This window comes from Quercus robur, chromosome 3 (assembly GCF_932294415.1).
Source record: "Quercus robur chromosome 3, dhQueRobu3.1, whole genome shotgun sequence".
NCBI lineage: Eukaryota > Viridiplantae > Streptophyta > Magnoliopsida > Fagales > Fagaceae > Quercus > Quercus robur.
In genome coordinates, this window is record NC_065536.1 from 11,984,423 (window position 1) to 12,009,504 (window position 25,082).

The following is a 25,082-nucleotide window of genomic DNA, read 5'->3' on the forward strand; positions in this document are numbered from 1 at the left end:
ACTGACCTAAACAGTTTAGAATCCATTTTTAATCTTTTGTCAGCCTTCTTTGCAGTAGATTTCTTCTTCTGAGGTGAGGGAGCCATCTGTGAACAATCAGAAAAGGCCACAACAGCATAGAACAATGTATGTGCAGAACCAGTCAGTACCATGTAATTAACAAAGAGATATCATCCATACAAATTAACTTTGAACACTTTAAACAATAAGCTACTTAATCAATCACATGGATAAACCAAGCCTAAGATAGGAAACACATGAACAACATGGAGAAACTATCCTAAAGGCAGATATATGTCATTGAGACATATAATGAAAAAAATGATATGACACACAATCAGTATTTTGAGACTAACAGAAGCTCCCAACAGATTAACACAATAAAACATGCATATTTAGCACAGTAAAACTCACAGCCTCAAAAGGAACAAATAGAAACAACTCAACAGCTCAAAGTTCAGATTAAAATAAAAGAAACACTTAGCTAAGCACAAGATGAAGAGTAATAAGGAAACAACTAAGATCACATCAAATACTAGGAGCAGCATACGCAAGCTAAGCATGAACAGGGAGCAAAATCCGAAACACAAACCCATTTCTAAAACACAAACATATGCGAAAAATCAAAGGGAAAAAGCACAAAATCAAGTATAAAAGGGTGCAAAACTGAAAACCCATACCTGTAACTTGACGATTTTGAGCTACAAGAATGCAACAATGGAGATTGGAAATGGGAGCACGGAGTGTTTGGGAGGGAGATAGTTTAGAGAGAAGATGAACAGTCACAAAAGTTCGAGGGAAAACTGAAAAAGGTTTAAAAACTGCTCCTGTTTCTGCAAAACACGCGTTTTTCGCGACTTGATTAAGTCGCCACACAGTCGCCAGCTCAAGCCGCCAAAGCACTCAAGAACAAAAATTTGAAAAATTTTTCTAAGTGTTTTTCGCGACTGGAAGGTCTACCCGCGAGTGAGTCGCGAGCTGAGCCGCGAAAATCTCTGAGTGAACCTCGCGACTGGACCTTCCACTCGCGAACAAGTCGCCAAAAATGTCCAGCGAAGATGCGACTGAGGCTCGCGACTTGACATACCCGCGACTGAGCCGCCAAAACAGGGCAAAACTGAATTTTTGAAATTTTCAGATTTTTTAAACTAAATACTTTCCAAAAACACCTAAAACACTCAAAAATCTTTTTGTGCTTGAATTAACAAAGATTGAGCATGTGAAAACATATTTCATCAAGTACAATCACACAGATGAATATGGCATTTATTGAACATAAACTTGTGTGTTGTGTGTGGATACCAACAATGAGATAGTCCTTCGTCTAATGTGAAGCTTCAATGATCAATTCAACCAAGGCATACACAATTAGCACTAGATCATGTGACCCATCTCAATTATAGAAATATGTATATATGACCTCCCACACAACTTGATAATCATAACTTGGAGCTTATCATTTGACTCCACTTTCAATCATAACATTTGATCTTTTTGATCTTTTGAGGCAATCATCTCTCATTGTGAGAGTGATATATGACATTTCACTTTAAAGAACAGGCCTTTGGCCTTTTTGAATAAACATTCACTTTAATATAAGGTCGCTTACCCTTTTTCCTAGTCAAATACTAGAATGTGCGACAGGCTTTTGCAGCTCAATATCTCTTTTCATTTGGAGATTTACATTTGGTGAGCTCTTTTTAGCAAAACAAAAATAAAAAGTGGGAAGATATATAGACACAAGTCTATGCATGTCTCAAGATCAACATAACCATTCACTAATCATTCATGACAAGTTTGAAGATCTATTTACAACAATCACATAGATTTCAAGATTTTTCCCACAGTGATATGAGTGCATGTAAACAAGCAATGCTCGAAAATGCACAAAGCCATTAGCACAAAGGTACAAGGCAAAACAAGTTTTGAGACAAAACTCAACAAAGTCAATCAAGCTTTTTGATTTTCTAATTTTTATGTGATTTTTGGATTTTTGACACAAGAAACAAAAAGATTGATAAAACAAAATTAAAAATATTCACAAGAAGACAAGCAAACAACCAACATCAAAAACAGCAAGCAAACCAAACAAACATTGTCACAAAGCATAGGAAGTATTAATGCATGGACATGTTGTAATGCTTATGCATGAGTACCCTTTTTCACCCACACGTCACTTGCGTTTGGGGTGATTTCCTTATAGGATTGGGTACGGGAGTTAGGGCTTTCAAACCTTCGTGAGAAGCTTTCCAAGCAGTTGGTGAATGCACCAATCATCTTCATCACGTTCATCATTCCGGGATCTCCATTTTGATCTCTAGATTGATCACCTGCCCAAATTCTCCTATCATTTCTGGGTCCTCCTGACCTTTGAGGTGTTGCACTGTTCTTTGCCCTCAGCTTTTGGCAATTTGGTCGAGTATGCCCTTGAAGTCCGCAATAATGGCACACATAAGTTCCTCTAGGACCTCTTTGTGGTCGTGGACGTGACTTGGCACGAGATTCAGACCTGCCCACAGACTGATTACGGGGATTCAGCATCCGTTGGTTCACAACATTCTTCTTCTCCTCCACCTCGAGCTTCTCACCAGTAAGATCAGCTACAACTGGATCTTTGGCCTTTACAAACTTCACCTCTTTAGTGACGTTTCCAGATGAACTACTTCCTCCGGTATATCCCAATCCGGATTTGTCTGAAAAGCTCTTTTGAGATGATATAACATCATCTAGCTTCTTGGTGGTGACCCTCTCTATTTTAGCATTCGCTTGCACAACCTCATTCTCAAGAAATCTCACTTTTGTGTAAGCTTCGGACAACTCACCATTCAGTGTTTCTATCTCACATTTGGCCTCCCTATATCGAATTAGGAGACTTTTGTAGTCCTCCTCAGCCTTCTTCATTTTTCTCACAGCAGCCTTGGCCACCCTTGTGTACTCACCCGACTTCTCCAAGAGTGAGTTATAATTCTCTTGAAGATTTGTTGTGCTTTCATCTTCTTCAGCTTCTGATTCTTCAACAATTCCTAGTGATTCATCATCACTATGTTCTCCAAGGTCTCGTACAAGCAGATTCAACTCATCCGAAGACTCAACATGAGCAATAGTCATAAAAGCTGAATAGTTCCCCTCTCCATCACAGCTCTCTTCAGATTCTGAGTCCGACGAATCTGAGTCACTCAAGGTCGTGGCATACACTTTGCCTTTCGATTTCAAATAATTCGGACATTCCTTCTTAAAGTGTCCATGCCCGTTACATTCGAAACAAGTGACACCTTGTGTGGGTTGGGATTCTTTTCCATCTTTCTTTTTGAAATCCCTCTTCTCCCTTCCAGAACTTTGGAATTTTCTTTTATCATCAAATTTGCCATTATTTTTGAATTTCAAGAACTTTCTGAAATTTTTGACAAGGTAAGCTACATCTTTGTCAACCACATCTTCTCCCGATGAGTCTTGATCTTCCACCTTATCATTAATGGTCTTTAGAGCAAGGGATTTACTCTTCCGTTGATTGGGCAGCGACATCTCATAAGTCTGCAGAGACCCAACCAGCTCCTGTACTTTGATGTCATCAAGATCCTTGCTCTCTTCAATTGCTGTCACTTTAGCACGAAAACTTTCCGGCAATGATCGAAGGATCTTCCTTACAATCTTTGAGTCCTCCGTTTTCTCCCCCAAGTTGAACTTACTGACAACCACCTCATTTAGCTTCCCATAGAAAGAGTCAAAAGACTCATTCTCACTCATTTTGAGCTCCTCAAACCGAGTGGTCAGCATTTGTAACTTGGTGTCTTTCACTTTCTTCGTGCCTTCATAAGTGGTTTCCAGAATCTCCCATGCTTCTTTGGCAATGGTAATGTGAGAAATCCTGTGAAATTCATCTGGAGACACACCACAGAAAATAGCATTGAGTGCTTTACTGTTAGCATTAGATGCAGCAAGTGCTGCCTTATCCCATGTGGATTTGGCTGCCTCAGGTTTGGTCCAACCAATCTCAACAGAATCCCAAACGGATTCATCAATAGAACACAGAAAAGCTCTCATACGAACCTTCCAAAAAGCATAATTACTACCATCAAAATATGGAGGTGCATTTAGGGATTGAGACCTATCCATCTCAAAAGGGAGTCAAGGATCACACAATGGTAATGAAACCAATAGCAGTGTACCCGCTCTGATACCAAGTAAAAGTTCAAAAACGTGTACAAAACACCTTTGAACGTTTAGACCCCCCAAAATACAACTTAACCAAATCAAGCAATATGTCAAACAACAAGTATTCGGAAACTTAACACATGCTATAATATGAAATTGGTTAAACAACTATCTAAGCCATAACAAAATAAAACCACAGCAGATAAAATAAAGGCAAAGATAGAGAGGAAGGAAGATGCAAACACAAAGACAACACGCGATGTGTTATCGAAGAGGAAACCGAAGTCCTTGACCCGCTTCCAATTGCTCTAGAGCGAGATTACGACGAGCGTTAAAGTAGGAGTTCACTTTGATGAAGGTGTACCTCACCATTGCCGTGATTGGCAAGCTGCGTGCACCTTTCAGTACTCCATTAAAACACTCCGATAGGTTGGTTGTCATTGCTCCGTATCGACGCCCTCCGTCGTGTGCAAGTGTCCACTTTTCTTTGTTTTCATTTTCCAAGTACCTGTGTGCAGCCGGTTTGACATTGCGAATTAAATCCAGTGTGGCCTGAAACTTTCTAACTTGATTCGCGCTTGCGGCCCTCCATACCATGTTCTTCAACTCCGGAATTTTCCATTTTGTGTTCACATTGCTAACTACATGGCGGAGGCAATACCGGTGATGGGCCTGGGGAGGCTGCAACCAAGTCATCCTTGTGTCATCAAAGCAAGCTTTTATACCCGAATGTCGGTCAAAGATGATGCAAAGATTTGTCCGGTCCATAACATATCGTTTCAGGCATGCCAAGAACCATCCCCATGTCTCCTTGCTCTCACTCTCAACAATGGCAAACGCGAGTGGATAAACCTCGTTGTTAGCATCCGTTGCCATTGCTATCAACAACTTCCCCTTGTACTTGCCATAGAGGTGCGTTGCATCGATGCTTATCACCGGCCTACAATACTTGAACCCTTCTATACACGGACCAAAAGCCCAAAAGGCACAGTTAAATGTGCAAGTTCCCGGCACACTACGGTGGTCGCACTTCAACTGTGTCACTGTGGTTGGATCTGCATCTTTTAACGCTGCCAGGAACCGAGGCAATTCTGCGTATGACTCATCGAAACCACCGTAGATGGCTGCAACGGCTTTCTGTTTTGCATCCCAAACCTTATAGTGAGACGCCCAATGGCCGTGCTTCGCATGAAGAACACTACGCAGGGTTGCTACTGTTCTTGAAATGTCTTCCCGTACGTATGACTCAAGTGTGATGGCAATGAACTTCGAATCCATCATCCTTCCATCATGATCCACTTGGAGTGTTGAGCAAGTGTGGGGACCCTTAGATGTTGTGATCATCCACAGCTTGTGCCTTTTGCTGTAGATAGCTCGAATTGACCACAGACATGCATCGTGTACACACGTTACAACCAGTCTCTCGGGGTCTGACTTCATGTACTTAAATTTTTTATTCAGCCCAACGGAGAACATGGTTAGCGCGTGCTAAACCGCAGCTTTATTCTTGAATAGCATCCCCTTGCTCGGTTCGTCCCCCGGTTGCCAACTCAGCAGACCTGTTTCCAGGGAAGGTGATGGGTCATTAATGTCATCCCATGTGTTTGACGTGAACCATTCGGGGTTAGGGTTCGGATTATTTTCTGGTTGTAGTTCATCTAACAATTCTGGATTCTCTACCGGTCCATCATTATCAATGAACTCCTCATACACATCTCGAGTCTCATCCATTTCGATTGCCTCGTCCAAGTAGGTTTGGATATCTTCATTTCGGTGAGTATATCCTTCATCCTCATGGGTATGGATAGACCCTAACACTTCGGCGTCTTCAGTATTGTCCATAGCAACCCCATTCCATGGTTGACAGTTGTAGGGCAAAGATGTCTCGGGTGTAACTGACGGGTGCACAACGGTTACAGGAATTGATTCTTGCTCTCCAACTCTACTGCCATATTGTGAACCCCCGTCGACATTGAACCCAACAGTGTGGACAGTTACATACAAGTCAGAACCTATGAATTGCCCTGCCCGCTTTATCACTCCCCACATTATATTTGCATCATTGTCGCATTGTAACAGAATTGAATTGTAAAACACTTGGGTACCTACTAGTTGCTGCGGAGCCCGAAATACAATGGAGATGTCGTGGGTATCCTTGTCTAACCCCATAGTTGACATTATCTTCTGTTTAAGTTTTCTCGTATGTATCCCACGTTTCACTTCAATAAGCGTCTGCTTTTGGTTCGGACCTCGGTATGATAGCCCGTGCAAGTCATTAATATATGCCTCCCCGTCGTAGTAAACATAGAAGTAATGTGGACTCATAACGGACCTAAACCACAAATAGTAATAATTGTATCATGCTGCGTAATATTGTGAAAGCATAGGCTAACTATACATGCCCTATGTACCTAAGCAAATTGTGCTGAACATGCTAAAAATTACTATTGAATAATTATATCGTCTACTCCATCAGAGTTCATTTCGATAACGAAAATTTTTGCACAATGTGGTCGGGTTTCATGCTGGCTATTGTTCAACAAATGAGAACTCAAAAGCATTGCAAATAAGCAAGATAATTCATACCATGCAATATGGACCACATTATTATGGTCATATACCTCCCATTGAAGACCCACAACATTCAACTAATTTATGTTCTCAAAAATTGTACCACATTATTATGTTCAAATACCCCCTATTGAAGACCCACAACATTCATATTATTTGTGTTCTCAAAAATTGTCCACAACAGTATTATGTTCAGATGTCCCCATTCAAGACCCACAACATTGAAAAAATTCGTGTTGCTCTAAGGGAGATAATTCATAAGCATTGAAATAATTCCTAGCATGCAAAAGCATTGCAAATATCAGTTATATAATTCCTAGCATGCAACATGTACCACATTATTATGTTCAGATACTTAGCATTGAAGACCCACAACATTGAAATAATTTCTGTTCTCAAAATTTGTACTACATAATTTTGTTCAGATACCCCAATTCAACACCCACAATAGCAATAAAAAAATTTGTGTTGCTGTAAAGTGTTATGAAGTAGTATTTACCTATCAACTGAGATGTTGACAGAACAAAGATGAAGTGCACTTTCTTGAATTAGCGTGCTTTGTGCAGATGGTTAATTGAAGGTGAAACAAGAATATAGTTGTGACACAATGGTTGCAAGCGCAGACCGGTCCACCTCCAGACTTCAGAACGACAGTATCAAATATAATTGGTAAGTGGTCCCAGAAAGTTGGGCGGGTGGGGGGTGTGTTATGGTTGGACAATACTCGGCATTCATGATATCGAGTTATATATAACTCGATTATACTGAAGCCGAGTACTATTAAAACCGTGTACGTCATGAATATAACTCGGCTCTGCACAAATCGAGTTACATATAACTCGATTCTTCAGACACCGAGTACTATTAAAACCTACAACTACCAGCAGAACGCACAGTGATTCTGAAATGGAGTTAAATAAAACTCGTCCCTGAGGAGACCGAGTATTATTTACTTCACCAAACTGGTCGTTAGGACAGTTGTTTATACTCGCCATTTTGAGAGGCGAGTTATATGTTGTACTCGATATTTGTACAATCGAGTACAACAGGTATTCCACTTTATATAAGATGACAGCTTCCTCTCTTTGTGGATTGGAACCTTGGCAGAGGAAAACATTCAGACAGGGAGAAGAGAAGCCTCCTTCGCTTCTAGAGGTAACATGCCCACCTTTTTTTGTACTTGTCATTAAATAATTTACTACTGTACAAACCAAATGGTGATGATGCAACTGTTTGTCAGATCTTTTAACAAGAAACGTCAACGTTGCTGCAGTCCACTGGCACCTGTTGGTAGAGCAACATGGTACATTTTTATCTAATACCTCAGTTTCGAAACTTCGTAAGTTCTAACCCCAGCACAACAAATATGGTTTTAACATACAGTGTTGTTGTACGAACTCTTTTAGGGTGGCAGATACTATGTTGTTTTCGTTGGTCGTGCTCCTGGCATATACGACAATTGGGCAGAAGCAAGTAAACAAGTTCATAGATTCGCGAATGCTGAACACAAGTCATACAAGGATCGACGGGAAGCAGAATTTGCATACATGGAGTTCATGCAAGGTAATGGTAGGAACGTGCAGTATGGTGCTTCCCAATCGTGGACATCTCCTACCATGTCGCCATCAAGTTCTGGAATGGCATCTCAAAGCGAAGGAACTAGCTATTGCGATGGAGACGTTAGGAACAGATTGTTGAGGTATCAGTTAAACGTTGCTATTGAGGAGCGTGACCACGCAAGGAGGATTGCAACCTTGAGTACTAACATGCTAAGTGAAGTGGTAGCCCATGTTATGGGGGATGACGAAGTTCATGATTCGACACGACAAGGAAGCACGAAATGAAGGTGAAACTATGGCTCTTGCTTGTGGCATTTATGAATCTAGTAATACTAAATATATAAATATATGTGTTTTTATGACCCCTATGGCTCACAATTGTGCTGAACATGCTAAAGTGTTGTTGAATATCTTTTTTGTTTCCCTTTTGAACGTTAATTGGGAATCTGTCTTAGCCTGTTGGCCTGTAATTGCTTGTATTGTTGTTAACATTGGGTATGTTGTTTTGGTAACTGTACTTGGCTTTGGATAGCCAATAAGTATTTTCTCTATATATTTTTTGCGTAGGAAAAACAAAAAAAAACTTGTATATAATTAAGTTGCGAATATAACGAGCAATAGGTTAGTTGTCGTAACGCTAATGTAATATACCCCGTGTCGGTTATGATTTTGCAGCATGACATTGAGCCATATTGGAACATAAAATCCAGATATGCACACCACCTAGCAATGAAACATGTATGGGCATTTGCCAAACTGTTTCATTACGTAATATGCAGTTATTCGACCTTAACATATACAAATGTACATTTCCAAATAAATTTAAACATACTTGGGAAGAAAAGACCATTTCATTCCTTACTTCGACAGAATTGATCATTTGACTCTGCGTCAAAGAATGTTGACCATTTTTTGTAAGGACCTTTTGCAGATGAGACATGAGGATAAGGATAGACAAAGTCAAATAATATTGTAACTGATAGACTGTAACTGTTTCATGATCATGAAACTGAATTTTATTTTCTCTGTTTTATATGAGGAGAGTTTAAACTTGTACGTAGGTAAGAAAGAGTGGATGACCTTTTTGAAGGTTTTTTTATTTATTGTTTTTAATTCTTAAATTTATTTGGATTTTATTTTATTTTCTTTTTTTTTTGAAATTGTTCAAAACATCATTGTTGTGATAATTGGATTGAGATAAGAATTGTGCTACGATTATTACAAAATTTTATTTTTCTTTAAATAAAGGTAATTGATTTTTATTTTTTTTTTCAATAACGGCAGATGTGTGTTCTTTTTTGGTACCACATTATTATAAATTTTTTTTTTATCAATTATCATGGCAGATGTATTCTCAAACAAACGTGTTTGTTTTAATGAAATTTTTTTTATAAGTGAATAAAGTAATTTGAATACTATCAGGAGAGTAAATCCTATTTTGTAGGCAATGTTTTGGTGCAAGTTAGACATGTATTTTTTACCTTTCATTCAATAGTCAGAACTTAAATATAGACATTAAGGACATTCACTTAATTAATAAATGGGGACTCCAAATAAGAGAAACCCCTAAACTATTTTAATACATAATCTTAAAAAAAACCTCAGGTTCAGTACAAAATGATAAAAACTCGACTAAATACTAAATTGTATAATATTTTATTTTCTGAGATTGCCCCTGATGTTCAGGGAAAGCGCTAAACAACTAATGAAAATTATGAAATACCCTTAATGTAATAAACTTATCTTTATCTCTAATTCATAAGAAATGGTTTAAACTCTTAAATTGATAAAAATTGAAAGCAAACAATGTAATGAAAAAAGTGAACTTCTATAAAAAAAAAAAAAACATATGTACCATGGTTATATTTTGAAAAAACAATAAATAAATAAAAACTATCTCGGCCTGTTCTTTGTTGTTTCAAATTCAAAACATAATAATAATAAAAAAATTACACTTGACACGTTTGAATTCCACTCCCACATTGTCAAATAACCTGTTATGTTGCCCATGTATGTACATTCAGAATTCAACCATAAATCAAGTAAAAAAAAATCAAAATAATGACAAATGCAAATACTTCGGCAATTCTTCCACTAAAACAACTAGTAGTCCAAAATGTTCCACAGTCCATACTAAGTAAACAACAATACCATGTCAAAGTTCCATAATAAATAACCAAGTATTCTCCTATTAGATGCCATTTTCAGTTCCATATGAAAAACTAAAACACATAACAGATTAAGATAATAAAAACCCAAAATGATTACATCGCATATGAAAATTATCGTTCATGGCAAAATCCAGTGCCATATCAAAAAGCCTTCAGACATCACTAAGAGACTGGATTAGAAGAGCTGTCTTCCTTGTGCTCATCGTTATTGATCTCCATGCTCTTTTTATCTTCACTGACCTCTTCCAATTGTGGCTGTACAAGGTCTACATCAAATGAATTGAATGAAACATTAAAAACGTATAAACGATATAAATCTGAAATTTAAAATGTGTGCGTAATGAAGCAATGTAAGCAATGAATCAATTAAACAAATAAGTCATTTGCATAGTAGTAAGAAAAAAAATGACTGGTAAATTTTTTGTAGTGTCTACTGTCTGCCAACAAAATCCAAAAACGATTCTAAAAAATATGCATGAATATAATTTGTATTACATTGGTATCAACCATACCATCATGCATAATTTTTCATCAGATTATTCCATTTAAATTCTCGCCAAGATTGTGCACATTCTATATGTTCTATTTTCATAACTCAAATCCTCCGTCCATATAGCAACTTCAATGCCATTTCAACTTTTCTCTACACCACCTCATCATTAATATTTAAAGACATTTTTGTACTTTATGGGAAATCCAGAACCTTTTGGACATATATATTATTATTTTTTTTTAAATCATAAACTTATAACTTTGGATAGCCAACATATAAATAAAAAATGCATTACCTGTAGAAATAGGAATGCTCAATGGCACTTCCAATTTCTTTCGACATAACTCCGAATGGCGCTTCAAATTATACTGAACAAATGCTCCGTCAGCAATAAATTTCTTTCCACACTGCTTACATTTGCATGAAGGCCGTTCTTTGCCTTTTGTCGGAAGCATCTCAAAGTCACGCCAAACAGCTGAAGTCCTCCTCTTGTAGACTTTGAGGTCAGTCTTTGCCTTCTTTGGCTCGGGAAGGTCAGACACTTCATTAAATTGGGCATCTAAGTCAGGCTGTTTTCCTTTTTTCTTCATGTCAGTGCAAATCATCTGATCACTTTCCATCTAGACCAATTTAAAGAAAAATTATTGATAACAAATTCAGTAATTGTAAGAAAAAGTAAGGACTGACAAATTAATTTAAAATCAACAAAAGGAACAAACAATCTACTATTACTACTTAACAATTAGACACAACTGATTTAATTGGCCAAATTTGGACTAAATTTAACCCATGTATACCTCACCCTGAAAAATTGTGCAAGCATAGACAAAGGCCACAGGCCCGAGCCCAGAACATTGGGACTAATACAATAAGTATGTAGACATACTAAAATTCATAATAAATTTTAGAATTGTATGACGTGGCATATTGTTCATTATGGATAATAAAAGTAATGTCAATATTAAACAACATGAGAATCAATAATAACCTACCAATTTAACATGTGTCAAAATTTGTACCTCTTTGTAACATTACTTTTGTAAGTATTGAATCATATAACTTTAGCACCCTCTAAAGACAAAAAGGGTGAAATTTTAGGTATACAATTTCTGTGTCTCTAGACTTTTTTTTTTGTTTTACATCATATAATTTAACTGTTATGATCTCTTCTAAATCGATTTACTTATAAAAAATGACAAAGTCTGCTATAAGTACTAAAAAATGGACATGATGATGATTAACACAGTAAACGAAATCTACAATTTAATGAAGCAATTTCATTACTAACTAAACAAAATTGTATGTACATTATGATGGACACAAACGAACGGATCTACAAATATTTTGTTTGAAGATGACAGATACAAAGAAATTTGAAAAGAAATCAGACAGCAAGACCCAATTATTTTAAAATCAACAACACAAATCTATGGACATTACGATAATGAGTAACACAGCAAACGACATCTACACTTTAATGAATCAATTTCACTTCTAACTAAACAAAACAAAAATTATAATGGACATTCATTATGTCCAGGACATACCTTGCTGGACTGGATTCGGTGGTTCAAAGCTGAAGAAAAATAACCGGTTGGAATACCGGTTGTGAGGAGAAGATAAATCAGAGGGGTCGCCTACGGATTTGAGGGGAATAGCGACTTTAAGAGACATTTTCAGACTAGGGTTTTGGTTTTATAGTGAAGAATGAATCTGTAGTGTACTATGTACATCAAAGAGGGGCGATTGGAGTTTTGAGGAGATAAGACGAAAATTTACAGAGAGTAATGGTTGCCGACGAAAACGAAGAGGCAGTCTTCAGATTCAGGATTTCAGAGAGGCGTGAGGGTTCAGTTTCTGGGGGGAAGGTACCTAGACACATAGTTATCAAATAAACCAGTATGGTACGCAGGAATTTTATTACAAATTACTCGGCTAAACCATATTCGAGTAAGATACTCGATAACGATATAAGTGAGTCGTAAGTACTCGTCATCGTTAAAACCGAGTTATATGAAAACTGACCGATCACACACCAATCCAACAGCAATCGAGTTGTACAGAGAAGATTGGATGGACTGATGGAATTTCTTGGTTTTAAATTAGTACTCGCTTCCAAGGAAATCGAGTACTAAGTAGTATGGTACGCAGGAATTTTATTACGAATTACTCGGCTACAGCATATTCGAGTAACATTACTCGGCAAGTTTATCAGCGAGTTATATGAAAACTGACCGATCACACACCAATCCAACAGCAATCGAGTTGTACAGACAAGATTGGATGGACTGATGGAATTTCTTGGTTTTAAATTAGTACTCGCTTCCAAGGAAATCGAGTACTAAGTAGTATGGTACGCAGGAATTTTATTACGAATTACTCGGCTACAGCATATTCGAGTAATATTACTCGGCAAGTTTATCAGCGAGTTATATGAAAACTGACCGATCACACACCAATCCAACAGCAATCGAGTTGTACAGACAAGATTGGATGGACTGACGCAGGTCTTGGTTTTAAATTAGTACTCGCTTCCAAGGAAATCGAGTACTAAGAAATACTCGACTACTTTTATGTCGAGTTATATAAGTTTTGATTAAGCCAGTTTTTTGTAGGAGATACCAAATTGGTAGGCTTTACCTGCTACCAAGTTCAATCAGTCCGTTGGCATATATAGTAACCAAAGAGCACGACAATTTTTTAATGGTGGCAATTTTCGGTTGTATTATGTATGTGCAGCTAGTGGATATAATTATTACTTCCCAACTCAATGAAGCTTGGTTGTAGGCTTTACCTTCACCCTTGACACTACCAAGTTCAGTCACTTGCATTCTCACAGCCTGGTGCACATACAATGTGTGACTACCGAATGGAGCTAAGACATGAATTTCGTAAGAATTGACCAAACTTTTAATTAAGCTTTAAACCCTTTCAAACCTTTTAATGAAGAGCATCTTTTTTGTAGGAGATAGCACACCATAATACTGTAAGTATTACAATCGTAATTATTATTAAGATTATGATTACAAATATGTAATAATATTGAATATTGGAATTAAATGAACAAAACAATATAAAGATAGTAGTTCATTAGGGGGGGATAAATAGACCGAACTGGAATTTTAGGACAAATATCTTCTCGATCTCTTTCCTTTTTTTTACTTCCCCTTTTGTTTGTTGCAGTTCCCGAAGACCGCTAAAATCTGTATTTTCAATATTACTTCTATACTTTTTATAGTTTATATTTATATGATTTATCTATTTAGTTTTTATATATTATGCTCATTCAGCAGATTATCTCGATACGCACATTTTTTGCGTAAGGGTTAAACTTAAAAAATAAATCACACAAACTAGTCAATGATGACCCTCCATGGATTCACCTATATAAGCCACAGTTAAAGTTGCAAAAATAAGAGCGTGAATATTGCTTGTAAATAATCCAAGTAACATGACGGGTATAGGAACAATCCTCATGGGTACTAGAGAAACAAGAACAAGAACTAGTAATTCATTAGCTAACGTTGCATTCATCTTGAACAAATCCCAACTGTCTAAATTTACACTAGAGTCTTTTGCTTATAAAAGAGACCCACATAAAAGGAAAATTTCAACAAATGTAATGTATAAATTAAACTTCTTCAGTTGTGGGATCTCCATCCATCATCACTATATTGCATTCGTCTAAAGCTGCCTTTGTTCAAATATGCAGATACATAGATACAAAAATCTAGAAATGAACTTTTCCATCGCACATGAAAATATCCACCCTTTGCAAATATAATTGGTATAATTGGTACCTAACTCGAAGCTAACTCAAATATTCATGTACGTCATAAACATGCTTAAGTAGGTTCATTTACAAAATATGTTCCAAAAGCTGTGTCTAACATATCCAAAAAATCAGCTGTTAACATATATGCCCTCCAAAAATCTGCTGTCATGTATGCTCTCCAAAAATCTGTCAGTCTTTTATGTCCAAAAAATGTTGTCAAAGTTTTATCCGCTAGCTGTTACATGAACAATAACACGTCGTCCAACTACTGTGCAAAAAACAAAGAAAAAAACAAATTGTGGTCAGGTTTCTTTTAATATCAATAGTAGGAACCATTGAAGCCTGCAAAAACTTCAATGCCAAATATGAATCAATAAATAAAAAACAAAAACCAACAACTAAATGACAATATAAGTTTAAACTATACAAAAATCCTTAACGTTTACGCACACCTAAGTCATGCCATATATCCCAACTGTCTAATAATGAGGACATTTATTTTCTCTTTTTTTTTTTTTTTTTGGTTGTGAATTGTAATTATCGAAATTGAACCTCAAAAACTAAAATAAATTAAAAAGTCCAGATATTGGGCAAGGTTTTACCCCCATAAGCTCCACATCATCAACGGCTCAACGATCTTTTCGTTTCCTCACAATTGCCTTCGCCGGTCTCGTCTTACCTGAAATTCAAAGGGATCACACATTACTTGAATGCACACATTCCCTATGCTTAATTTAATTATCAGAAAATGTTTGATCTGAGTACGATCATCACTTAAAGCACACAACATCATATGCAAGTCCTGTGACATTCTATTAAGGTAAATGATAAACAGTTTACATAGCATGGAGGTGCACTGCCTAAATAATAAAATATAATGCAAACTAAGCAGAAGATTGTTAATCTGAACAATCTGATGAACATGTAGCAGTTAAGAAAGATGCCTTCCTAGCTATGCAAATAATTACTTTATCATTATGAAAATAGAAGACTAGGACATATAATGACATATTTATAATTCCTTTATGAGTTTTATATGTCTTTTATAATTATGCGCAGTCTATGGATAGCTTCCATGTTTCCATAAATCATGTTATTTACCGTCGCCGGTCCCACAACCAGGGGGATGTATGTCAGTGCGGAGTGATCTTCGCAACCCATGTACCAGCACTATATTCTCACCCTGTATCTGTTCGATCTGTGCAGCTGGTTCGTCAGGCTTAGGAAGTGAAGGGTCCTGGGTGGGCTCAGCTTGAACTACAGGTGGTGTCAGTCGGCCAGGGGTGGGTACAAATATACAGCCACCGTCGTGGGCAGAGTCGGCAAACAATGGGGGAGACAGCCGAGTGGGTGGTGGGGACCGAGGGCCAGCTTGGGCACAGGATGTGTGTTCTGCACTATTCTCATGGCCAGGGGGGTGGGATGGCTGGGCAGCAGCGTCAGAAGTGCATCGCGATGACCCGACACCATCCATGTACATGCCCCAGTTGCCCTCCAACGCCTCATCATCTGCAGAAAAACAGTTGCATTTATTAAGATAACCACAAGGGATTGAGTCATAAAATGTCTTACTATTTGCAGCCTAGATATGATTCAATGGCATTTGACCCTTTAAACTCGCTTAATTTGGGTGCATGAGACCTCTCATATACACACTCACATGCACACAACCAATCATACAAAATGAAGCCTCATGGTTGCTTTCTTTTCCGGTCCAATGTTCTTACTCTGAATTCTGATTGAATGCTTTTCCATTTGCAATGGCAGTATCATATTTTGCCCCAAGCTAGAGAAAATGGGCAAATGCCCATTCCAAAAAAACAATTTAGCATTTTGCCGTCTTTCCCAAATTAATTAGGGAAATACCCCTCTTTTTAAACTCGATTTTCTCTAAAACAAAGTTAAGCCCTATAGTGACATTTGTAAGGATCCTATAGTGACTTTTTAAGGAACTATAGTGGCATTTTATAATCCAATCTCCATGAAGTCGAGTTACATGCAATTTTTTTCTCTTTTTGTTACCTATAACTCGACTTCATGGAAATCGGATTACAAAACGCCACTATAGGTCCTTAAAACGTCACTATAAAATCCTAAAAAACGTCACTATAGAGCTTAACTTGATTTTCAGAAAATCGACTTTAAACAGAGGGGCATTTCCTAATTAATTTGGAAAATACGGTAAAATGCTAGATTGTTTTTTTGAAAGGGACAAAAGCCAATTTTTTCATACAATAATTATTTCAACTTTAACAATAACATTTAAGAAATGAAGTTGGCGTTGTAGGATGGAAAAATTTTCTAACTGAGACTGGAGAAATATTACTTCCACTATCAATTATTACAAAATGTTCATAAAAATCAGTTTTCACTGTTTTTGTTTTTTTGTTTTTTCTTTATTTCAACACTCTGTATTCATTCTACTGAGAATGGAAGACAACAAAGTCCAAAAACAAAGGTAGAGCAGACCTGAAAACACATAGCAGTTACAAAGCTGATACAATAACAATAAAACATTGTTTCTAACAGAAGATTCAAAATGTGAAGTGTAACCAAGGGCCAAGTGAATACGGTGTAAACCCTATTGTAAAGTGTAAACCCAACATCAGACAAGGGCCAAATGCGTAAGCAATCGCTTGACCCGCACCTAGTGCATGTCGTTCATAGAATCCAATAACTATTGTCTAGTGTAAACCCTTCCCAATAAAACTAATACTTACGCCACCTAGATGAGTTACATATAAACCTTGTTTTGTTGGTAAAATCTAATAAAACTTTGTTTTTAATTCATTATTGGCATATTAAATTAACTATAATAATAAAATTTATAAAACAAAACCTTTGAATTACAAAGTCCAGCTTTTTTTACTTGTTTATACTCTATCATTGTTATTATTACTATTTTTTAAACTCTAATTTTATGAACGTCATAGTGTGATCACAACTTTGAATTTCCTCATATAATGCTAATTTTATGTTCATGGTCGCGTAGCAATATTTTTAAAAGGAATTACATTGGCATCCATAGTGGTCTGTGCTTTATACGATGAAAAAATGATTTTGCTGGACTTTTGTTTTCATACATAAGCATAATATATTAGCATTGATGTGTATATGTTAAAAGTGGATAATAGTATTGTGATTGTAGTTGATAAGGAATGAATGAAACAAGTTTGCATGTCTTACATTTCAATACATATATATATCGCTTGGAAGAAAAAAGTGCTTATTCCCATTGGTTAATATTTAAAGTGCTTAGTCTTAATTTTTATGATAATTGCAGAACATTGTAACGCTACTAATTATACCATAATTATGAGAAGGAAGTGAAAATTAACACTAAAAACATGTTACCAAACAATATATACTTTGCTACTATAATATGTCCTCTAAATAAATTACAACTAAAAGTAGTAGAAGTTAAAGTCAATAAGAATTGAAGGTATTAGAGTTGGAAGTTACCCAAGACATCGTCATCCTCGTGACCACCTCCACGACCTCCACTGTATGCACGACCTCCACTGTGTCCACGCCCTCTAGACCCACGACCTCCCCCACCACGGCCTGTGGCCTGTGTGCTCGCCTCAGTCACCGTGGCACGCGCATTCTCCAATGCCACTCGGCTCATCTCTCCGACAAGATCCAGCGTCCTCTTCAGGTGGTTGTACACTGCGGAGTTTGGTTCGCATTGCAATAGTAATTCCACAGTGGACTCAACCTGCGAAATAAAGGAGTCCCGTTAAAACTTCTTTGTTTAGTTTTGTGTTGTGCAACACTAGGCCTTTAAGTCCAAAGCACTAAATCTGTTTTATCTTTTTTTTTTTTTAACAAATAATTTATATATATATAATTTTTATTGTCCCCCAAATAGGTTGTCGTTGAAATTATATACTATTAATATTTAATGAGACTAACACGAACCAAATTTGGGGTTATGCATACCCGTGAAAAAAGCATTGCGATCTATAAGATATTGAAAGAGCTAATCCTACTTGCAATTATCATTTTTACAATATTCCAAGGTATCGCACACTATTGCAATGTCTTTAAAAACTAAATGAAGAAACAAGACAAAAGACAATCTTAAGGAACCAGAGAAGGCTTTACTTGTTTGACGACAGCATTAACATTTTCTTTGCATATTATTGGCGAAGGTCATGTCAATAATTTAGTAAGATACTATATAAGATGGTCTTTCACCAAGAATTATAGTGTTCGATCAAATGCGAGTTTGGATTTGCTTGAGTCTTCAGAGTTGTGTCATCTTATGCTTGCCCCACTAAAATGAGACTATAAAAGTGAATGAAAAGGTTTATGTTAGTTTATTTCAAAGTGCAAATCATGCAATGTTATGCGATTATTAAGTATTCTACCGACTGCTGAGTCATACACTGATTAGTATTTTTTATATAACGAATTTGGCATAACCTAATTATATGATATCAAAATCTGTAGAAAAAGAATCCCTTAATTACTTTTCTTCTATTTGATGAGCAATATATGAATTGTATAAAATGGGTACTAGACAAGAGAACCCTTCTAGTCTATGGACCTACTAACATAAGTCGTAAAAAGAATATATAATAGGTTGGAGTAAAAGTAGACATTGCAATGGAACCCAATGTTATAAAATGTGCAACAAAGTTTGCAGTATAAAGTATTTGGCTAGTTCCTTTTTTAAATATTTGTCTAGTCTTTTTAAAGAATCAGAGGTACAAAAAATATCATTATTACATTTGTTTTCCTAAATAAATGTAAATTAACTAATAATGGATAATGGGTTGGGCCCTAACTATGAGGAACAGGGCTGGCCATAATCCCAATCGTGTTGCAATATCATATTCTCTTTGTCTATGGACCAAACCCAAATTTATGATAATCCATAGATGTGCTAAACCCAACCCGGTTATACTAATTCAATGAGACTGCTCCACTTATATAGTGTGGCCGCTTACTTTTGTGACCATACCATGCCTCTAACAATCTCAGTTTTAGGGCAAATTTCATATGGAAAACTAAGTGGGGTGATATTACAACAATCACATCAATGAGCTCCTAGCTAGGAAAAAGCCAATGATTAATTATTAAATTCTATCATGAGTACTAATTTAAAATGCAACTTTGATTCACTGTTATTTGACCAAATATTTCGTTGTAAATTAACATGACCAAGTAACTTACCACTACACACTCTTGGTGTGATGGTCACTCCACAAATTTACTACACTTAAATTAGGTTCATGTAGAATTTTTATCTCAAAAGAAGGGGGAAAAAAGATTAGGTTACTTTCTTCCTCTTCTCTCTCTCAAGAACTTTTTTAGGAAGCCCATTATGATAAAAAAAATCCTACAATTCTGTGTGATTCAATCAACTTTTGCAAGATATGGACTGGGTTTTCCGAGGAAAACACCAAGCTAGCTAGGGACGGTACTTTAAAGTATCCATAACTAATTGGTACTCATTACCGCATGTTCAAAAACAATTTGTCAAACCTAAAAATAAATAAATATACCCTAATGAATATGAAAATGTTCTCTAAAATGAAATGTTCTCTAAAATGAATATCAAAATATTGATCCAATGACTCCATGAATCAAAAAATTCTCATAATGCATGCAGTAACACACATATATTGTCAATCCATAAAAGAAGCATCGAATTGTTGCCTTACCATTATTTCCTAATACGCCGAGTCGCGTGTAATGTACCGTCTCGTCGTCTTTTGGTACGACTCCATGTAAGCAGCAAGGTATGTCGTGTCCCCATCCAATGCCGGTGCATCAGCAATATGTTCCTCTCTATGGGCCCATCGGTCAATGTAGACAGCATGCTCTTGCACCCAATCCTTATCTAGTTTACCTTGGAGGGAGATTTTGTGGAGATGAACGGACGTATCTACAATATTCGGTGGCACTTGCTTCATCCCGAACTGACGAAAGACACGTTCGGGATGATGATCCTCTACTATCCAAAAATAGATCAATGGCACATCGGCCTTCCATATTTGTCGGCCGGCAGTGCAATATGGGGGCAACAACTCTAGGACATCGCTGTAGGGCTCCCAGACAACCTGCAGAAATGGTCAACAATAAGATGCCTGCCAACAATAAGAGAAGCTCAGAGTGCTACCAGTGTGGCAGCCACATAATAAAAAGCTATGATGCTTGAATCAGAAAATATGATCAAGGAGAGAATTACTTATTAATTATGGATGTCACCTTATACTTATGTATGATTTGAGTTCTTTCTTAGATAGAGTTGTTATTTCATGTCATCGAAAACATTTTCTTATCTGTATATGTATTCCTTTATTGGCTCGAGCTATAACTTGCCATCAGTAATCTGTCTACAATTATAGCATGCATGCTTACTTTTTATGTATCATTGAATTTCCAATAATTTTATATTTATGGTCATGAATCATGAACTGCATGAATGTGGTTCCCCACTAATTATCTCTAAGTTTGGCAAAGATTTGTTTGTCGGATAAAGTGAAGGTGACTTGAGAAAATCCTGATATATAATTTAGACTCTCAGACATTGATTCACAATCAAAATTAAACGTAATTCTACCATCAGGAGAATTTCTTATAGTGCTGGATTTATGAGTTAACATATTATTCTTTGCACTTCAATTAGAACAAACAGTATCACTACGATCATATGTGGACAACGTGAAGCACGATAGAACAAACAGTATCACTTGTGACATGAAGCGGTAGAATACCTGGTGTGCCCGTATACTCGACAGTGACGCACGATACGCAACTAGCACATGTGTCGCATGCTCTGTCGTGCTCTTCGGCCCCTTCCATCTAGTAAACATATAATTTCAAACAATGCTCATTAGTTATCATGCAAATAATAGATTCCAAATAATTATCATGCAAATATTCATGCCACTGTAGTACATTTTCAGTGTACTTGGGTTGCCTATTCTTTAATAAAAAGTTCTAAAGTTATATATCAAAAAAATAAAAAATAAAAAATATCATGCTAAATTTGGAACTTTTCTTCTCTAGAATGAAAGACAGAAAAAGAGTGGCTCCTTTATTACTACAAGCATTCTTAATATCTTTTTTTTTTTTTCAATCTTGGATTCCCATTGGGTGTACCTATAACTTACCAGTTTAAAAAAATAAAAATAAAAACAAGTCAAAATCAATGAGGGACTTATTGTTTTGTAAGAAAGACTTATTGAAAGTCCCAGATTGAAATGAAAGGGGATACTATACTTCCTCCTCAATAAATACCTCTCCATCAAGAATTTCAAACATGAATACATTGTTTAGTTTTTGCAAGGGCCTGACATTCTTTAGTTTTTAATGTTGGGCTAGCTTATGTGTAAACCTAACATATAAGGGTTATTTATATATATATATATATTAGATTGTTACTTATCAAAAAAATAATATACAAGGTTTTCTTTTGTAAGAGAATAAAAAAATTTAGTAATTAAAAAAGGGGCCAAAACTAATCAAACTGCTCAAAACCAGGAAGCGGTTTGACTGGTTTTGAGCCCTTCCAATTTTTTCCTGGTTTTTTAATGTGGACCATACCAATCTAGGTCCCAGTTCACTGGTCTGTAGTCCACTGGCCGCTCTGGTCTGCTTTAAAAATTTAAGCTCCTTCAACTTTGCATTGTTGGATAAGTGAATCAGAATGAACTCAGGGAAATGACCAATTGTGGAGATGCCTTCTGAGAAATAAATATGAGCAAGATTCCCAGTGGACTATAGACGGAGTAGAATTTCCACACGGAGTGGGACTGTGGAAAGGAATAAGAGCAGGTTTTGGGAGTCCTATAAATTTATTAGATTTCAAATTGGGGATGGCATGATGGTGAGGGTATATGGCTTGATGCATGGTGTGGGAACAAGTCTTTTAATTGGTTAGTTTACGTTAGTTTATGATCCTTTCCAAATTGCAGCTAACAAACATGCTAGGGTTAGTGATTATTTGGATGTTAGGGGTAAAGTAGTGCATTAGTACCCTATCTATGTTAGGCAATTGCAGGATTGGGAATTATTGTCTCCCTGCCCTGTTTGATTTACTGTATTCTCAATGGGTTCAGCTTTGGACAGAAGACAGCATATTGGAAACTAGATAGAAATGGTGACTAACTCCATGTGAATGTATCTTCAATTTCTTGAATTTTCTTTACCCTTTTCGTTTGTAACATTTTGATTCGACAATGGAACCCCACAATCACAAAACCAACTTGTGATTAGGGAATATGGGTCGTTCACGGTGGTGGATAAAGTTGGGATTTGGATAATTTGGTTGGGGTTGGTCTGGTATTTGTCCTTCACCGGGTAGTAGAGCAATTATAGAAATTGTGGATCATTATAGAGAAATTGGAGAAATTGTCACATTGAATACTATTTTATATTATTTATTGACAAAATATAAATTCTCCAATGACATAACCGTACATAATTTCATTTAGTATAATTACTTTCTAGTAAGAGTTTTAGCATGATACCAAAATTTATTTCTCAAAAGAATGTAGTCAAAAAAATTTATTTGGACTGAATTCATTCTACCAAAGTTTAAAATCTATTTGCAGTTGTCTCCTCAAATGCTGCATTAGAAGCTACAAAAGGCAGATTGAACCTATGGCATTAGTAAGCATCTCATGACCATGGACCCTTTTAGGACAAGAGGCCAGTCCCTAAGCTAATAGAGGCAATTTTGATTTGAAACAGGCCTATAGCTTCATTAACATATCAAAGTTACCATCAACCCAAAAAAAAAAAAAAAATCAAAGTTACCAGAACTTCCATTACCTTCATAACCATTTACTTGGCAATGTATGCAACTACCAATCCACATAAAATGTTTATGCTACACATCAAAAGTGATACCAAATAATTCATGAGGTCTTTAACCTTTAGACTAAACAACAATGACATACGGCAGAAAAATATTCTACCACCCAATCTAGAGACTAAGATAAAGGAATTCCAAGAATAACAATCATTGATGGAAATGCTAAGAGGATTTAGATTAATTTCTAAGCTCTTACTAACCCACCGTGATGCATATTGGTTAGCCAAGTCCTACAATTAGTGCCAAGGAGCTCTTGACTCATGTACATCTCATATATCAATTTATGTATATTCTATGATGAATGATTTTTGAAAACCAAAAAACCAATACTTCATTTCTAAACACAATTATCAAAAATACATTAGATTGAAATTTGAAGGAGGAATATTAAACCCAAACCATCTAAGAAGTGAAAACCCAAGGTTATCTATGATATCCAACCATCATTATGGGTTTCCACCACTTATTTTACTAAAAATTAGAAAGATCTAGACATAGAGAGATTCTTGACTTAGGGATTTGTTGAAAGTATATGATTTAATCTCTTCTATCTTCTTCTGTATTAGAGGTGTGATATACATGTAATATATACTTATTCGTCTTACCATATAAAAATAGTTAAGCATAGGGTAAAGTTAAGTTATGGCCCTGATTCTATTTTTTATTTTTTGATAATTTCATAGTTGGAGTGGGGGATTTGAACCCTGGATGTCTACGTCGGAAACACTAGGAGGTGCCAATTAAACTACAAGGCTCTTGGCTAGGTTATGGCCCTAATTATCTTGCAAATTCAGAACTACTACCAGGCAGAAAAGGACATTGGCCAAAACAACTATGCTTTAGCATTGCCAATACATTTTAGCATTTCTAATATTAACTAAATGTAGTAAGATATTGGAATTTAAATTGGAATCAGACTAACCAAAATAATAATAATGCAAATATAATGATTGACATAAGGTGAAGAAATTTGTCTTTCGCAAAGTAGCATGCTTTAATCATAGAAGCAACACAGTCTTACAAATATACGTAGGCACCACAAATCATACCAAACATTTATTGAAAAAAAATAATAGTACTTGACAATTGTATCAAACTACTCAAATAACATACCGATTGGCAAGGGGACCTGCCTCCACTGGCGGTAGTGGCAACCTCATAACAGGGCATATCAATGGGAACCTCGAATACGCTCACAGCTGCACCAACATCACTGCTCCACCAATCTGCTTCGCCTTCGACTCCGATGCCTTGCATAAGTGCCTGTACAACCAGGCTAATGCCCCACTACCCCAACTGTACCTCTTCGCGTTGCTGATTGGGTTTAGAAACTGTAGAGGCAGCACCGACACCCGGTCTGCTGACTTATCCATACACAAAATCGTCCCCAAACGATCGAGTATGTGATAGCGCGCATGTTGCTGCACTACCTCATCAGTAGCATCCGCAGCTAGGGGCCCACTAAATAGTGCATCCAGCCACGTGAATCTGAGCCTCACCCCAGCAAGGATAGAGGTGTTCTCATGGG

At 36.5% G+C, this 25,082-nt stretch overlaps 3 protein-coding genes across 3 annotated transcripts; all 3 read right to left on the reverse strand.

Moving 5' to 3' along the window:
* Window positions 1-4,416: 4,416 nt before the first annotated feature.
* LOC126719248 (uncharacterized) lies at window positions 4,417-5,592 on the reverse strand. Its single transcript, XM_050421822.1, has one exon. The coding sequence runs from the start codon at window positions 5,590-5,592 to the stop codon at window positions 4,417-4,419; it is 1,176 nt and encodes a 391-aa protein (XP_050277779.1).
* A 10,222-nt stretch (window positions 5,593-15,814) lies between these two features.
* LOC126719249 (uncharacterized) lies at window positions 15,815-18,432 on the reverse strand. The gene is made up of 2 exons (XM_050421823.1): window positions 18,184-18,432; window positions 15,815-16,230 (listed from the first exon to the last, which is right to left on the reverse strand). Exons 1-2 carry the CDS (start codon window positions 18,347-18,349, stop codon window positions 15,815-15,817), a joined length of 582 nt encoding a protein of 193 aa, XP_050277780.1. The 5' UTR covers window positions 18,350-18,432.
* A 1,970-nt stretch (window positions 18,433-20,402) lies between these two features.
* Window positions 20,403-24,735, reverse strand: LOC126719250 (serine/threonine-protein phosphatase 7 long form homolog). Its single transcript, XM_050421824.1, has 3 exons — window positions 24,668-24,735; window positions 21,450-21,537; window positions 20,403-20,792 (listed from the first exon to the last, which is right to left on the reverse strand). Exons 1-3 carry the CDS (start codon window positions 24,712-24,714, stop codon window positions 20,403-20,405), a joined length of 525 nt encoding a protein of 174 aa, XP_050277781.1. The 5' UTR covers window positions 24,715-24,735.
* Between the last annotated feature and the right edge of the window lie 347 nt (window positions 24,736-25,082).

Bases quoted from the DNA above. Each gene is read 5' to 3' on its own strand.
- LOC126719248 (XM_050421822.1), bottom strand. From the start codon at position 5,592: ATGAAGTCAGACCCCGAGAGACTGGTTGTAACGTGTGTACACGATGCA.
- LOC126719249 (XM_050421823.1), bottom strand. From the start codon at position 18,349: ATGAGCCGAGTGGCATTGGAGAATGCGCGTGCCACGGTGACTGAGGCG. The intron at 16,231-18,183 runs GTAACTTCCAAC...GTTTTTCTGCAG, and splicing joins CGAGGATGACGATGTCTTGG to ATGATGAGGCGTTGGAGGGC.
- LOC126719250 (XM_050421824.1), bottom strand. From the start codon at position 24,714: ATGAGGTTGCCACTACCGCCAGTGGAGGCAGGTCCCCTTGCCAATCG. The intron at 21,538-24,667 runs GTATGTTATTTG...TATGTTTACTAG, and splicing joins GCAGGTCCCCTTGCCAATCG to ATGGAAGGGGCCGAAGAGCA. The intron at 20,793-21,449 runs GTATTCTACCGC...CCATTTCTGCAG, and splicing joins CGAGTATACGGGCACACCAG to GTTGTCTGGGAGCCCTACAG.